General features: G+C 57.6%; 3 protein-coding genes across 3 annotated transcripts in view; 2 read left to right on the plus strand and 1 right to left on the minus strand.

The window, feature by feature from the left end:
- LOC146421500 (C-type lectin domain family 2 member B-like) overlaps positions 1–17,264 on the plus strand; it is a 149,470-nt gene that overhangs the window by 93,544 nt on the left and 38,662 nt on the right. The window lies entirely within an intron of this gene.
- LOC146421503 (uncharacterized) overlaps positions 1–17,264 on the plus strand; it is a 121,748-nt gene that overhangs the window by 65,822 nt on the left and 38,662 nt on the right. The gene's annotated exons all lie outside the window — the stretch shown is intronic.
- On the minus strand, positions 2,090–5,672 carry LOC146421508 (uncharacterized). Its single transcript, XM_085047356.1, has 6 exons — positions 5,582–5,672; positions 4,080–4,798; positions 3,652–3,756; positions 3,191–3,411; positions 3,002–3,102; positions 2,090–2,908 (listed from the first exon to the last, which is right to left on the minus strand). Exons 2-6 carry the CDS (start codon positions 4,636–4,638, stop codon positions 2,794–2,796), a joined length of 1,101 nt encoding a protein of 366 aa, XP_084903482.1. The 5' UTR covers positions 4,639–4,798; positions 5,582–5,672; the 3' UTR covers positions 2,090–2,793.

Below are 17,264 nucleotides of genomic sequence, written 5' to 3' on the forward strand. Positions count from 1 at the left end.
CCAGGAATTCCTCAGTGAATCCCTGCAGAAATTCAAACGCAGCTCCTGGACTGGGCTCTGGGTGCCTGAGGCTGGGATGGGCTGGACGTGGGTGAATGGCTCCAGTCTGGACAGAAACCGGTGAGCACTGGGGGTCAGGGGACACAAACACCCCAATGTCCCCTGAGGGACCCCAGGGGTGACCCAGGCTATCTCCTGTCCCTGCAGCTTCCAGCTTGACCTCGAGGAGAAGCACGGAGAATGTGGGGAGTTGAGGGGCAGCAGAATCATCCCTCAGAACTGCAACCTGCAATTGCAGTGGATCTGCCAGAGAGAAGCCACCAAACTCTGAGCTGGAGAGATGCTCAGGGGGGATGTGGGAGCTGGGCTGGAACAGTACATTTACTGTTATTTTACTGGGCTAAAAGTACAACATTTACTCCAACAGCACATTGCCATCACATTCGGGATTCCTCGGCTGTTGCCATCAGCGTGGTCCAGAGCTGCTGTGGGCTTTTCTGCTGCTGTGAGGTTTTTCTCCAGGAGAAAAGTCCGAGGGACCCTGGGAGGGAAATGGGAGGACATTGACCCTGCTGGGGTCAGTGAGGGGTTGGAAAGGTCTGAGTGCTCCGGGAGAGTCAAACGAGAACTGTGCTCTCCTGAAGTTAAAGAGCTGCAAACGCTGATCCTCCTCCCCATAACAGCTGACAGAACCCGCAGGCAGTGCTGCTGGTGAGCTCTGATCGCTCCGATCTGCTCCGGCAGAGCCCCAAGCTCTGCTCTCCCCAAATTCCCCTCCAGCACTTCCCCCGCCGCTGCAATCCCCGCCCGGCGGCTGAGCTGTCGCTGCTCGCCGGGAGAGTCACGGCATAAAACCTTCCTGGAAAGGGTTTTTAGTGCCTGGGAGAGATTTCCCGGGGTTTGTGTGCTCCGCGGGTTGTGCGGCTCCTTCAGAGACACGCGGCGGCTGAGTGCAGCTTTTAGATTATTTAATTTTATTCTTTACCTCTTCTTGCACTCGCAGCTCGCCCGTCCCTCGCTGCAGCTCCTTCAGTGACAAGGGGGGAGTGGACACGCACCTTAGGGCTGCTCTTTTGCTTACCGTTTATTCTATTTTTTATCTTTCCTGTCGTTCCCACCCTGCCCGTCTCCTCCCTGGCCCCGGGGCAGCACAAACCCCTCAGCGTGTCTCCAAAGGCCTCGCCCGCCGCCGCTCCCCGAGGCTCCCCGCGCCTCTGCCTCCATCCAGCGCTGCCGATGTCCCCAAGTCCCCAAACCGCGTTAAATTAGCTCAAATTCAGGTGGGAATGCCCAGCGCCTCCTCCAAGGGGTGGAATTTCACAATGGAATGATGGAATCCTGTGAGGCACCGCACAGAGTCCCTCAGAACACCCCGGGAGTCCCGCCGGGAGCAACTGCCATGGCTCTGAGGGGCTTCCCACGGGCTCGGGGTCTCTCAGCTATCTCTGCTCCGGCCTGGGCTCCTGCCGGGGCTGCAGGGAGCTCTCTGCTCCATCCCGGACTCACCAGGGCGGTTCCTTGGCCTCCTGCCCAGCCCGGGACATTCCAGGGCAATCCCGGGTCTGACATTGAGGCTCCGCGGAGCTTCGAGCCCCTCAGAGAACTTTTTATAGAACCCGCCCAAAGCCCGCCCTTCGCACCCATTGGCTGATGTTCCCGCCCGAACCCCACTGCTCCTTTTGATTGTCTGAATCTCCTGCCACTCCTCATCCTCACGCACTGATTGGCCAGAGCTGCTCTGAGGGACAATCCCGCCTTGTCCCCACATCGCTTTCATTTCCCCCAAAAAGCCAAAATCTCCCCAAACCCCTTGGGCTGAGCGGAGGAACGGACAGGGTTTGGGCAGAAAACTCCCAAATCGTTGTTCCCCAGGCTGGGAAGGACAAACGGAACCCAACTGATTTGGGAGCTCCAGCAGCTCCTCTCTGCCGGCCCAGCTGAAGGCCTCGCTGGCTGCTGGAGGCTGCACGGGCAGACTGGGAGCACCGGGAGCACTGGGAAGAGGCTCTGGCTCGGCTGAAGCCCCCGGGGCAGGGGCAGCAGGGCAAGGGACAGGACTGCAGGTGCTGAGGGGACATGGGGGACACTGTGGACTTGATTAGCATTTATTTAAAAAGTAAGAAAATAATACAGTAAATAAGAACAACAGCAGCATTGGCACCATAAATACTGATGGAGGTCACACAGGGACATCTCAAAGAATGCTCTGAGTTGGAAGGGACCTCCAAGGATTGATTCAAGCCCTTAAGCAAGTGGCCCAGGTGGGGTTAAATCCACACCTTGGCATTATTGTACTTCACACTAAGGAAGGTCACACTTATATGAAGCACCTCTTTATAGTCTGTAAGCAAAGCAGTAGATCAATGTAAATGTGCAAGATTAGTGTAGAAATATAGTGTCAGGAGAACTTGTTAGAAATCACCATTATATCCATATATATTGAAAAGATCACTGTAGAAAAATTGAGGGTAAGAGAAACAGGAGGAGTTCTGGAATGGTTGCAGAAGGAGAAACAAACCCCCAGCCCCAGGCAAAGCAGCCACACATCAGCTTCCTCATCATCTCCTCCCCCTGCAGGTTCATCTCCTGCAGATAAGGCACTGAGGTGATCATGAGATCAGAACCTGAGGTGACCCTGAGCAGAGGCACTGAGGTGATCAGGAGAACAAACACTGAGATGACTCTGAGGGTCAGTGCAAGGCAGATGCTGTGGCTGAGGAAGGAACTCCCCATGCTGGGGAGGAAGAAATGACCCATTGACTACCCAGCATGGAGAACATCCTTCTTCCTCTGTCACAGGGGAGTTTGGGGTCTGCTGCAGATATACTGCATCTCATTTGAGCAGGGCTGTCTCCTGAGACAATTCTCAGCCAGGTGCACACAGTCTGCATTGCCCAGCACAGGAACCCTGCAGGGAGGAGCAGAGACAGTGCTGGAACCTCAGAAGAACACCTTGTGCTCCCCATGCTCCCCATTCCCTGCCTGTGCCCCCAGCACTCACGAGGAGTTGAAGCTGCTGCCATCCACCCACTGCAGCCGCTGGTCCTGTCCGTGCAGCCCGAGCCAGTAATCGTCGTTCTTGCTGAGGCGGAACAGGAACCCCTGGCAAGGAGGAGCAGATAATGGGAGCTGCATCCCTGGCCCAGGAGCTCTCCAGGCTCCCCTCAGCCACCCCAAACCCCTCACTCACCATTTCCTTGTCATTGAGCACAGCCAGGGAGGCCCCGAGCTCAGAGCACCGAGCCTTAGCCTGATCCCAGGAGAGGTGATCCGTCGAGAGGATGTAGCAGGTCCCGTTGTACCCAACCCAGCCATGGGGACAGGCCAGCAGCCGTGGAGTGTCAGATGTAACCGGACTGTCAGATGTAACCGGAGTAACTGCAGTAACCGGAGCGTCAGTTTGTCTTCTCCCTGCAGAGCAAACAGCACAAGGGCTGAGGATTCTCCCCTCACGGAGCAGCCCGAGCTCCCATTGGCTGGTTTTCCCGCTCAAATTCTCCCACCCCCAGCGATTGGCTGATTCAGCCGTCACTCCTCGTTCTCCCGCGCGCTGATTGGTCAGAGCGGGGCTGAGGGACCATCCCGGCCGTGAGGGAGCAGTGAGCCCGCAGTGCCCCGAGGGGTTGGGCTGAGGCTGCTGCTCCTCCTTACCTGACACAGCAGCCAAGGACACCGCCAGAGCCACAGCCAGGAGCAGGAGCAGAGTCAGCACAGCCAGGGTGAGCACGGGATGGGATCTGATCCACTCAACAGGAGCTGGAAAGAGCCGCAGGCCGTGAGCATGGAGCTGTCCTGAGCAGGCCCAGCCCTCACATCCCCACCCAACGCCCGGGGAGCACAGCAGGGACCCTCAGCCCGTGTGCCACTCACTGAGCTGGCAGCACGAACAGGGACAAGGGACACAGGTGTGGGGACAGCCAGGGCAGCAGAACTGCCCAGGGCCAGGGCTGTCAGTCCAGCAGAGCACCAGGCCTCTTGCAGAGCCCTGGACACAGCCACACCCTGCCAGCCCTGTGCTCCTGGGCTCACACTGCCCATTGTCCCCTCCCTAGAGGCCACAGCGCTGGCCCTGCACTCACCCAGATATCTTCTGAGGCTCTTTCTGTGTGTGACTCCCATTGCTGATCCATCCTGGCACTTCTCTCCAATGCCATTCCTGGGCTGGGATTCACTCTGCCCCAACAGAGAAGCAGCTTCTCCCTGCCTGTGCCCAGCAGGGTCTGGCAGCTGAGGCAGCTCTGTGTCCCTGGTTGCTGATCCATTCTGAGCACCCAGGGCATCCTCGGGAATCTCAACAGTAGCTTCATCCTTCCTTGGTCTCGTTTCAGACTGACAAATCGAATGTCTCTGGTTGTGCTCAGCAGGATGTGGCACCCGAGGCAGCTCTGTGTGCTCAGTTCCTGACCTGTGCTCAGCATTCTGCTGCTCCTCTGGCCTCTCAGAGCTGGAGCCATAGCTGGAGCCACTCTCCTTCCATTGGCTCCCAACAGACGTACAGCTGTCGTGGCTCTGCTGCTCACCAAGAGGATGTGGCACCTGAAGGAAGTCCCCAGCAGCCTCTCCATCCCCGGGGCACAATCCACTCTTCACATCTTGGCTCACTGCACACTTAGAGCACTGATCTTGCCCCAGAGACATCAGCCCTGATGGTCCAGGAGCACCGAATTGAGCTTCCAGTGCACTTTTAGAGACGCTGTCCTGGCCGCCTGGGGGGCACACGATGAGAGGTCCCGGCTGGTGCTGGCTCTGGAAGGCGCTGCCAGCTCAGCCCTGCCCTGTCTCTGCTCCCTGGCAGCACCTGGGGACACAAACACAGTGTTAGAGAGCTCCAGGCCCAGCTCGGCCCTGCAGCCCCAACCCCTCTGGCTGTGCAGCTCCGGGCTGGGACAGGCAGGGGCAGTTAGGGACAGGCAGGGACAGCGCCCAGGAGCTGCTGAGTGTGGGAACAGAGCAGCTGCGGATCGGGCTCAGCCTGCCGGGGGGGAAGGAAAGAACCAGCAGCCCTGAGGGGCTCAGCATTGTCCCCTGCATGCCCTGCGCTGAGGGTTGGGGCTCAGGGACAGCGAGCGGAAGCAGCGCCCTTTATTTCCCCGCCGGATAATGGACGCGGAGCCTGGCAGGGAAAGGGTAACGTGTCGGCTCGGGCGAGCGGGCAGCCAGCAGGTGGCAGGATCCGCGTGAGTCACAGTCGCCTCTCCTCGCGCGCCCTTACTCCCTTGGCACACACTCGGGTTCCTTCCATCCCATGCCAGCCCCAGGCACGGACATGTCCCGCTGCACCAGGGGCGCCCAGCCCGGTGCCGCAAGGCCGGGAACAGTCCCGGGAACGGGACAGCCATCTCTCTGCTACCCACAGCACCCGGGACGAGCCAGCGCTGCTCCGGCAGCAGCGGCAAGGAGACCGCGGGCAGCCGCTCCCTCAGCGGCCTCAGGCCAGCGGCAACACGGCGCCACAGCCAGGGAGGGAGGGAGGGAGAGAGACGGAGAAGGAAGCCGCCACAGCCCCCCTGCCGCCCCCTCCATCCCCTCCATCCGCCCGCAGCGAGCCCCGAGCCCCGGCACAAGGCAGCGCGGCTCCCACCTGCGCTGGGACAGCCTCTCCGAGCTCCGCCGCCTCCCCGCGCTCTGCTCCAATCACTGCCGCCTCTCCCGGGTACCACACGGGATGCGCACCCCGCGCTGCCGATCCCGCGAGTCCGAGAAACCTTGTACTGGTAGAGCGGAGCTGATGCTGAAGCTACGCCTGCTGTGCGGCGCGGTCAATCACAGAGGACGCTACGAGAGGGGAGGAGCCTCGCCGCTGGTGGAGGGGATGAGCGATAATCCCGGGCACCCGTAACGCCCTGAGGGCCGACGGCGACTCCGGTGACGTTGCGGTGCCGTTCCTTGACGGCAGCTCGCTTTGGCCCCCGCTCCCGCCCTCCCCTCCTCCGGTTTTTCCCGAGACCGGGGCGATGGCGGACCTGGCTCATGACCTACGGCCCCGTTCCCCGAGATTGTACCGGCAATGGGCCGAGCGGCTGGGAACGGGTGCCGCCTACTGCACTGCTACCGTGAATGGGGCCGAGCGGCTGGGAACAGGTCCTGCTGCTCGCTCCATCACCGGAATCGCCCGAGCGGCTGGGAACAGGTCCTGCCGACTGCACCGCTACCGGGAATGGGGCCGAGCGGCTGGGAACAGGTCCTGCCGACTGCACCGCTACTGGGAATGGGGCCGAGCGGCTGGGAACAGGTCCTGCCGTCGACCGTCCCGCTGGTGGTGGAGCAGACTGGGAGCGGACTCCCTGTCACTCTCGCAGGCGCCAGCTCCTGGCGCACTCTCCGTGATGACACCGTTCGCTTCGGAACGGGCTCGGGAGATGACGTCGCGACTGGTGACAGCCGAGCGAGCGGAGCTGGCAGGGCTGGGGCTGCCCGGCCAGCCTGAGCCCGCAGCACTCGCCCTGCCGCCTCTCAAATGACAGATTCGACAGAAACGGACAGTAGCGCTAGTTCACATAACCCTGAGGAAGAAGGAGATCAGGAAACAGCAACGAGACGAAAGAGGGGTTCAGAAACAGCAAAAAAGGCCACGGGAGAACGTAGCCCCATAGCCAAGAGGACGAGAGCTAGAAGGAAAGAAGAGCCGGCTGTACAAGCCCCCCTGAGACAGGCTGTTGGAAACCAGGAACCCGGATAGATCAAGGTCCCACACTCTCTTGTAGAATTAGAACAGTGGGAAAGCACCGTTGGGAAGCATAAAGAAAATCCAGAAAGAGTCGCTAACTTAATGCAGAGGGCAATTTCCACATAGAACCCTGACTGGAGAGACTTGAGAGCAATGATGGAAACGCTGCTTGACCCTGTTGAAAGAGAGATGGTTGATAAGGCTATCAAAGCTCCTGGAGATGCACAGATAGCAATGGAATGCTCCAGGGCACCACTGCCAAAATGTTCCCAAGAGAAGATCCACGCTGGAACCCAAATGTTCCAGACCACATGGCTAGGCTAAACAATTCCAGAGTCTCATCTGTATGGCTTACGACACGGTGTCCCAAAGGCTTGAAATTTGTCAAAGCTGTATGAGATAAGACAAGATCTAGATGAATCTCCCACTGAATTCCTAAATAGGCTAAGAGAAGCTGCACTCAAATACACAAACCTAGATCCTGATTCAAGTGATGGAAGAGCACATCTAAGTCCTGTACCTGTGGGCAAAGCTAGCCGTGATACAAGGAGAAAACTGCAGGAGCTAGGCAGGGAACATGACCTGAGCAAGTTGTTAAAGGTAGCTGGGAAAGTATATGGAGATAGAGGTCCTAGTGGTCCTAGTGGCAAAGTTAGACAACCTAGTCAGAAAAGTAGCCAGGAGAAACCATCCAAGGGCAGCTCTCCTTCTCCAGACAAAGATCAGTGTGCCTTTTGTAAAGAAAAGGGACATTGGAAGAAGGACTGTCCCAAGTTGAAGAAGAAATCCTCAGTCCCCCAACTAGCTGTGGAACCGGGATCAGGACTGGGATCAGATTTGGGATTGGGATCAGATTTGGGATCGGGATTGGGACCCAATTCGGGATTGCGATCGGGATCAGATCAGATTCGGGATCAGGATCAGATCTGGAATGAAGGGGACCGAAGGGCTCTCCCCCAGCAGAGCCTTTGGTTAGAGCTAAGCCGGGGAAAGACGATGTTGAATTTTTGGTAGATTCCAGGGCAGTGTGTTCTGTGCTAAATACTTTAGAAGGGAAATTAAGTCAAGATACTGATTTAGGGTAAAATAGAAATTACTAATGTAAAAGAGCTAGAAGCTGGGTAATAGTAATAATAATATTTTTAAACTGATTTAGAGAGCCAGAGATTGTATAATGATTTACTAAGATATGCCAGCTGCGATCCATTTATTATTCCCTTAATGAATTTGTGCCTACCTGGTATCGGGGAGGATGGAGAGAAGAGAGCCAAATAATTGAGAGAAACCACCAAGTGTAACCGAGCATCCCACCCTTGGACCCCAGAACTGGTACAAGTTGGTTCTCAGGCTTGGACTAGGACCAAGGACCAAGGGAGCATGCGCAAGGGAACAGGGTGAACAGTTCATTGTGATGAAGAGGATGGAATCTGTCATAATTAATCATCGGGACCCTTGCCCACAATTAATTTGAAGACACTGCGCTTGCGTGAGCATATTTAAATGAACTTTGAACTCATTATAATACGAAGAGGGGATAGGTAATGAATATGTATAGGGGCTTTGTCTAACTTCATGCATATGTAACCTGTAACCTGATATAAACCTAGTGAAGTGCTGCTGAGGGTGTGCATGCCTTTGGAGGGGCTACCCGCCATGCACCCCAGCTGGAATAAACACAGACCTACTTCATAACTATCTGAGTTGTGGAGTCAATTCCGTGCTTCAATACTGCAAAGGTTATTGGACCTGCAGGAGTAACTGAAACACAGCCTTTCTTCAAACCTTTGAAATTCAAACTGGGGAAGCACTGGGTAACTCATCAATTTATCTATATGCCCAACTCCCCTAAACCGTTGCTCGGGAGGGATTTACTGGAGAAATTAGAGGCTGAAATTAAATTTAAAAAAGGACAGGGCATACAAATCATGATTCCTGAGTCTAAATTTGTCGAAGTTGCTGTGCTTTTTATACAGCAGAAGTGTGGTGAAATCCCCACTGAGATTGAAAATGCTGTCAGTCCAACAGTGTGGGCCAGGGATGTTCTGGGAAGATCCAAACGAGCAGAACCAGTGAGTGTTGCACTGAAACCAGGAGCAATCCGGGTGAGACAAAAGCAACACCCTTGAAAACCAGAAAGCCGTGATGGACTAGCAGCTGTGATTGAAAAGTTCCTTAAATTGGGGCTGTTGGTGGAATGTGAATCCAACTACGACACGCCCATCCTGCCAGCCAAGAAGGCTGATGACAAAAGTTCTAGATGAGTGCAGGATTGAAGGGCAATTAACAAGATCACAGAGGACATACATCCAACTGTACTGAACCCCTACACTCTTTTGACCACACTGACAAATGAACTGGAGGGCACACGATGAGAGGCCCCGGCTGGTGCTGGCTCTGGAAGGTGCTGCCAGCTCAGCCCTGCCCTGTTGTCAGAGACTGAAATAGTTCATGCCTCAAACATTGATACAAAGTTTTGCTCATTGTAACAAAAACCGTATAAAGATGCTACAATCAAAGAAAGCTCCCTGAAGATACCTGACTGGGACTTTGGACTGAGTCAAACTGCTGAGATTCCATAAAGGGAAACCTATTGTTCAATCATCTCAGGCAGAGGGAAAGGTATGCACACACAAAGGCCAAAGGCACCAGGTGCTCTGAGAATCATCCCTGGCTGAGTTTGGGGTGGGGGCAGAGCACAGCTCACAGAAGCCAGGTTGACACAAACTGCCCAGCTGTGGAACCCCCAACCCCACAGGCCTCATCCACGGGACTTTCACGTGAGAGGAGCTGAGGGGAGTCACAATCCATCACAGACCCCCAAATGCCACAGGAGTGCAGGTGATGCAAGCAGAGTCTGCTGCTAGAGGCTGCCCCTGCCCCGGGGGGACATGCTGGACATTGCCCCTGGCCTGAGTGTATATTAACCCTTGGCACTCTGTGCTTTTGGGAGGAACATCACCACCAAGAAGACCAGCTGGAGAGGATCAACGCAACATCGTTGGCATCCACGGATGGTGATATTTTCTCTTTCCCTCTTTCTGTCCCCCCCACCTCTTTTCTTACTTCTCTTTTTCTCTCTTTTCTTCTCTCTCTCTCTCTCTCATATTTTCTATCAAATAAACCCCATACTATTGATTGGCATATGGTCTCGTTTGTACCTTAATTCGGGCAGAGGTATTTCTAAAGAACCTTAATATTTGGATCATAATACCTGTCTCTGCTCCCCGGCAGCACCTGGGGACACAAACACAGTGTCACAGAGCTCCGGGCCCAGCTCGGCCCTGCAGCCCCAACCCCTCTGGCTGTGCAGCTCCGGCCTGGGACAGTTAGGGACAGGCAGGGACAGTTAGGGACAGGCAGGGACAGTTAGGCACAGCGCCCGGGAGCTGCCGAGGGCGGGAACAGGGCAGCTGCGGATCGGGCTCAGCCTGCCGGGTGGGAAGAACCAGCAGCCCTGAGTGGCTCAGCATTGCTCCCTGCATGCCCTGCGCTGAGGGTTGGAGCTCAGGGACAGCGAGCGCTGCAGCGACCGGTTGGTTCTTGCTGTTGCCAGGAGGCGGAACCCGGTAGGGAGTGCGGAAGTGAGAGTGCGGAAGACGGCGCGGACATAGCGGCGCGCAGGTAGCGCAGTAGGCCACCAACCCAATATGGCGGGAGCTCTGGCGGCCCGCCAAATACCCCGAACTGCTCTCTTTTCTCCTCCAGATCGCTTGGCTTGGCAGACACACTCAAGTTCCTTCCATCGCCTGCCAGCCCCGGGCACGGACAGGTCCCGCTGCACCAGGGGCGCCCAGCCCGGTGCCGCACGGCCGGGAACAGTCCCGGCAAAGAGAGTGTGCTGTGCTGTTCTGTTCTGTGCTACCCACAGCAAGCGGGACGAGCCAGCGGGCAGCCGCTCCCTCAGCGGCCTCAGGCCAGCGGCAACACGGCGCCATAGCCAGGGAGGGAGGGAGACGGGAGAAAGAAGCCGCCCCAGCCCCCCTGCCCCCCCCTCCATCCGCCCGCAGCGAGCCCCGAGCCCCGGCACAAGGCAGCGCGGCTCCCACCTGCGCTGGGACAGCCTCTCCGAGCTCCGCCGCCTCCCCGAGCTCTGCTCCGATCGCTGCCGCCGCTGCTCTCCCAGCTCCGCCGCCCCCCGCGTTCTAGCTCCGCCGGACCCCAAGTCCCGCTGCGCTCCGCTCCTCCAATCCCCGCCGCCGCTCCTCCAGTCCAATCCCCGCCTCCGCTCCTCCAGTCCAATCCCCGCCGCCGCTCCTCCAGTCCCCGCCTCCGCTCCGCCCGCCGCTCCGTCCCGGCGTCGCCCACCGCCTGCCCGGCTCCGCTGTGCCCCACAGCCTGCCCGGCTCCGCCCCACTGCCTGCCCGGCTCCGCCCCACTGCCTGCCCGGCTCCGCCCCACTGCCTGCCCGGCTCCGCCCCACTGCCTGCCCGGCTCCGCTCCACTGCCTGCCCGCCTCCGCCTCACAGCCTGCCCGGCTCCGCTCCACTGCCTGCCCGGCTCCGCCCGCCGCTCCGCCCCCTCGCACAGTCCATCCCCACCCCGCGCAGTCGCAGCGGCGAACGGGTCCGGATCGGGGCAAGGGGCGGAAATGGGTTTGATTTCTCTCAGCTTTACAGTTCCAGGGTGACTCATGGTAAATGCTGCTAGCTGTTACTGCTCTGTGGAACTGGTATTTCACGTATGGAATCTGATTAAATGCTGCTAGGCGATACTCCTCTCGAATTGCTAAATTCAGGAGTAAATCAGGTTAAATTCAGGTATAAATCAGGTTAAACGCTGTTAAACGTTACTCCTCTATTAAATCGTTAAACTCAGACACACAGAGGGAATGAAAGGGACTTTAGGAATTAAAATGGGTATTTTTGGGAAAAGAGTAGGATTTTGGGGGATGGAGTGGGATTTTGAGGAATGAAATGGTTCGGAAGTGGAACTTTTTTGCGAGACAAAAGTGGGTTTTTGAGGGGTGAAGTGCAATTTTGGGAACAAAACGGATTTTTAGGAGGTTGAAGCGGGGTTTCTCGGATATGTCGGCAATGTCCCCATAGCCCCCCCAGACCCCTCCGCGGCCCCAAAAAACCGCTAGTTCTCCACACAAAACCCCCAAAACTCACCAGCAATCCCCACATCTCTCCCGCTCCCAAAGCTGCTTTCGCCGCCGCCATCATGTCGTCCAGCGCCTGACCGAGGAGAGCGGTAACGGTGGCTGTGACGTCACTTCCGCTGCTCCACCTCCCCCCGGCGGGGCCGCGGTGAGAGTCACGTGATCTCGCGGGGCCTTCGTTGTTTTATTTCTTTGGCATTAAATACTTGTTGATCCTCCCCGCTGTCCCTCTGTTGGAAAACGGATCAGGTTAAAACTTTTGTATAACTTTAGTCAAAAAGTTCTGCTTATCTTAACCCCGGAAAAAGGAATTTTAGGTTTCTTTCAGGACATTGTTCTGCCGGATGAGGTCTGGTGGACTCAGCATATCAACAGATTGGGAGTGACCCGGAGATAACCAGAGAGATAAAGACTATGAACAGAACATTCGCCGGGACCTTGTGGTTATCAGCAGGACATGGTGGATATCACAAACAGCTACCCCACACCACCTCCAGCAGGGCTGAAGACATCCTGGCCTGGAAAAAAGACTGATGAGAAAAACTGAAGAATGAAGAATCTAATCAGCATCAGAGGTGAAGAGATTCGAATCCAATAGGAAACTGAATACTGGGGGTTTGCTCAACTTTAGACCAATGAACACTGAGCCAATGCTTTCCTATGTATTTTTACTGTATAAAATATCTGAAGATTCGGGTAAAAGCGTGTATCGTGGAATGATTCTCCCTGCACAGCCAGGCTGTGTGTGGATGAGATGATTTCTGTGGTACATCCTGACCAGAACAACATCCTGGCCAGATAATAAAGTAATGCCTTGACTCTCTGACATTAAAAATGTTGTTAGAGAGTTTTATATTTTTTTCCCGCAGATTCGGTGACACCTCGTGTCCCCTCAGCACCTGCAGCCCTGTCCCTTGCCCTGCTGCCCCTGCCCCGGGGGCTTCAGCCGAGCCAGAGCCTCTTCCCAGTGCTCCCAGTGCTCCCAGTCTGCCCGTGCAGCCTCCAGCAGCCAGCGAGGCCTTCAGCTGGGCCGGCAGAGAGGAGCTGCTGGAGCTCCCAAATCAGTTGGGTTCCGTTTGTCCTTCCCAACCTGAGGAACAACGATTTGGGAGTTTTGTGCCCAAACCCTGTCCGTTCCTCCGCTCAGCCCGAGGGGTTTGGGGACATTTTGGCTTTTTGGGGGAAATGAAAGCGATGTGGGGACAAGGCGGGATTGTCCCTCAGCGGCGTTCTGACCAATCAGAGTTCGAGAACGAGGAGTGGCGGGAGAATGAGCCAATGGGAGTGGAGGGCGGGATGTCCGCAGGGTATATAAAGGGCTCAGGGACCTCCGCAGAGGTTTTTAAAATGTCGGAGGAGAAAAAGGCCTGGAATGTCCCGGGCCGTGCTGGACGCCAAGGAACCGCTGCTGCTCTGAACTGGCGGGAGGTGAAAACCGCTGTGACACTGTCCTCCTCACCCTGGTGTCCCTCGACAGCACACAATCCCTCAGGAACAGGCTGCTCCAGCAGGGATCCCCCACAAGTCCCGCCAGCAGCCACTTCCATGGCTCTGCAGGAGCTTCCCATGGCTCAGGGTCTCTCTCAGGCATCCCCTGCTCCGGCCTGGGCTCCTGCCGGGGCTGCAGGGGAGTCCCTGCTCCATCCCGGCCTCACCCACAGCTCACACCGAGCTCCCGGCGGCTGAGGGCAGCAGCGATTCTTTGTACTCCTGCCCGGGCTGGGACACTGCAGGGCTGAGGAGCCAAAAAGCGAATTTCGGCCACAACCCCGGGATTGTGCCTGGAGCGACCGGGGCGAGTATGTGCCGTGTGCAGAGCCCGCGCCTCGCTGCCATTGGCTGGCTATGCCGTCACTCCGAATTCTCGCGCGGGGATTGGTCAGACCGGGACAAGCACCGCCCCGGCGCCGCCATTGGCGGAGGGTCAGTGAGGGCTCGGGAGCGACAGCGGCCGGAGCGGTGAGGCGGCGGAGCTCGGCGGGGAGCGCAGCGCAGTGACCCGGGAACGGGACAGCCACCTGCGTGCGATCCGCAGCACCGGGACGAGCCAGCGCTGCTCCGGCAGCAGCGGCAAGGAGACCGCGGGCAGCCGCTCCCTCAGCGGCCTCAGGCCAGCGGCAACACGGCGCCACAGCCAGCGAGGGAGGGAGGGAGAGAGACGGGAGAAGGAAGCCGCCACAGCCCCCCTGCCGCCCCCTGCATCCCCTCCATCCGCCCGCAGCGAGCCCCGAGCCCCGGCACAAGGCAGCGCGGCTCCCACCTGCGCTGGGACAGCCTCTCCGAGCTCCGCCGCCCCTCCCCGAGCTCAGCCCGATCGCACCTCCCCGGCTCCGCCTACCCCTCCGCAGCTCTACTCCGCCCGCCGCTTACAGGCTCGGCTCCGCCCCTCCCCGGCTCTCCACCGCCGCTCCCCGGGCTCTGCTCCGCCAGCCGCCCCTTCCCGGCCGCACATTCCACCCGCACCCCGCGCAGTCACAGCCGGCAGCAGCGGCGAACGGGTCCGGATCGGGAAAAGGGCGGAAAGGGGCAGAATGGGGTTGGATTTCTCTTCTCAACTTTATAAATCCAGTGTGAATCAGGGGAAATGCTGTTAGCTGTTACTGCTCTTGAATAGCTACATTCAGGCATTAATCAGCTTAAATTCAGGTATAAATCAGCTTAAATGCTCTGTGGAATTGTTAATTTCAGACACAAAGAGGGAATAAAAGGGATTTTGGAAATTAAAATGGAGTGTTTTTGGGAGAAAGAGTAGGATTTTGGGGGATGGAATAGGATTTTGAGGAATAAAATGGTTTGGGAGTGGAACTCTTTTGCGAGACAGAAGTGGGTTTTTGAGGGGTGAAGTGGAATTTTGGGAACAAAACGCATTTTCAGGAGGTTGAGGTGGGGTATCTCGGATATGTCGGCAATGTCCCCATAGCCCCCCCCAGACCCCTCCGCGGCGCCAAAAAACCCGCAGTTCTCCACAGACAAACCCCAAAACTTACCAGGAATCCCCACGTCTCTCCCGCTCCCAAAGCTGCCTCCGTCCGAGTTGCCATCCTGCCCAGAGCCGAACCAAAATGGCGCCGCGCTGCTCGCGGAGAAGTCACTTCTTCCGGCTCCTCCTCCTTCCCCGGCGGGGCCCCGGTGAGAGTCACGTGATCTCGCTGGGCGTGACCCAACTGCGGAGCGGATGGTGCAGCTTTGTCTCCTTCATTACTTTATTTCTTTGGCAATAAATCCTTGTTCGTCCTCCCCGCTGTCCCTCGTGTCCCCTCAGCACCTGCAGCCCTGTCCCTTGCCCTGCTCCCCCTGCCCCGGGGGCTTCAGCCGAGCCAGAGCCTCTTCCCAGTGCTCCCAGTGCTCCCAGTCTGCCCGTGCAGCCTCCAGCAGCCAGCGAGGCCTTCAGCTGGGCCGGCAGAGAGGAGCTGCTGGAGCTCCCAAATCAGTTGGGTTCCGTTTGTCCTTCCCAGCCTGGGGAACAACGATTTGGGAGTTTTGTGCCCAAACGCTGTGCGTTCCTCCGCTCAGCCCAAGGGGTTTGGGGAGATTTTGGCTTTTTGGGGAAACCAAAGCGATGCACGGAGCTCACCCAGCACAGGGCAGCTCTGCAGGTGCTGAGCTGGATTGAGCCTGGCAGAGGAGCAAAGTGGCTCAAGGATGGCAAAACAGGGATTAATTAACCATTAATTAACCTGACAAATTGCTCCTAATTAGCGGGTAGCAGAAGTGAGGCCCCAGGCGCTGAGTCAGCACCACCACCCTCAGGGCTGGGAAAGCAAAGCTGGTGGCTCGACAAAGCACTTTGTGTCTATATTCAGATACCTCTAGCATTTCATTGATCAATTCTCCAATGTTTCATTTCTCCTTCAATGACATTTTACCAACTCCCACCTCTCAGAGATCAGGGCCAACCTCCTGCTCTTCTATTTTCACCATTTTAGTGCAGCCAGGAGAGGTTTTTATGGCAGCACCTCCTGCCACGACTCCCTCTCCTTTTCTCCATGGGGACAAACCCCAAACCCCCATTTCCCTTCCCCTGGAGACAAAATCCCACCCCTCCCAGCCCCTCCCCGGGCTGTCAGGGCTGTGACGAGGGCAGGAAGCTCCAGTCCAGCGGTCAGAGATGCTTTGGCTTCCTGTCCCCTCCTCTGAGCCACCAGTGCAGTGTCCCCAGGCTGTCCCCAGGCTGTCCCCAAGCTCTGCAGGGACATGGAGGATGAAGAAGGCTACATGGCGTTGGACCAACGGAGCAAGCGGGGGGCTGCAGGGAGATCCTCAGCCCTGCAGGGTGCAGGTAAAGGGGTTCAGCCCCTCTGGGGACCCCCAGGTGGGTGGGGGACAGGAATTGGGGGATGCTGGGGCTGCTTTTGGGGTGGAATGGCTTTGGTGCTCAGGGATCACTTTACCTCCTCCTCATCCTCCTCCTCTTGGGCTCAAAGCTGGGTTTGTGGGATGATTTCTAAGCCCTGACTCCCCCAGGCTCCTGTCTGAGCTTCATGTCTGCGTGGAGAGGCTGAGCTGGGCTAACTGAACTCCACACCAATCACTGTTCCAGGGTTTGGTTCTTCCTGGGGGTCACTGATTGGAACAAAAGCCCCAAATCTGCCCCAGTTCTGCAGCCCTGCCATGCTGAAGGGCTGCTGATGCTTTTGGAAATCCTCATCCAGCTCCTGATGCTCCTTGTCCATCGTGCCTGAGCTTCTGGGGGTTCCTGCTTTGTTTCCTTCATCTGCTCCTTGTGCTTTTTCCTGCTGACTCCAGTTTGGGTTTCCCTGTGGAGAAAAACCAGCAGGAGAATCAAAACTGATTGGGTTGGGAAAGACCTCGAAGATCACAAAATCCAACCATTAATTAAAAGATTTAATTCCTGCTGCGAGTAACTCTGCAGGGAAAACCCATCGAGGTTTGAACCCTGGGGGCTGCCGGGCTCTGAGCTGCTCTTGGGGACAAAACAACCCAAATCTGTGGGGTGACACCGTGCGATCTGCTGTCCCCTGCAGCTCCAGGCTGTCCTCGGTGGCACCGCGTGGCGCTCGGGGCTGGCTGGACCGGGAATGTCCTGCTGGGAGTGGCCGTGGTGGCTCTGGGCTGCTCGTGTGAGTGTGGGGAGGGGACAGGGGGGACACGGGGGGACACGGGGACAGCCTGACAGCGGGGAGGTGACCCGGGGGGTTGTGTGGCCATGGGGAAAATGTCTCGGGTGGGTCGGACAGCCCCGGGCTGAACTCGGGCTCACCCAGAGCCACCATTCCAGCAGCCCCGTGCCCAGCTGGTGGAACATGGCTGTTGTCACCCCCAGCACCCCCAAACCCCCCCGGGCAGGCGGCAGGGAGACCCCGATGGCTGCTGGATGTCGGGGAGACCCCCAGAGGGGCAGGGCTGGGGGAAACCCCCCCAAACCCAGGGCTGCCAGCTGTGTCCGTGTGGGGCAGGGGGTGCTGAGCAGCTCCTCAGCCTGGCCGCAGAGCCTTGAGGGGGACAGAGGCTCTGCGGCTCTCTGAGGTGGCACCA

Source organism: Lichenostomus cassidix, unplaced genomic scaffold (assembly GCF_008360975.1).
Source record: "Lichenostomus cassidix isolate B80296 unplaced genomic scaffold, HeHo_3.0 HiC_scaffold_33, whole genome shotgun sequence".
Taxonomy (NCBI): Eukaryota; Metazoa; Chordata; class Aves; order Passeriformes; family Meliphagidae; genus Lichenostomus; species Lichenostomus cassidix.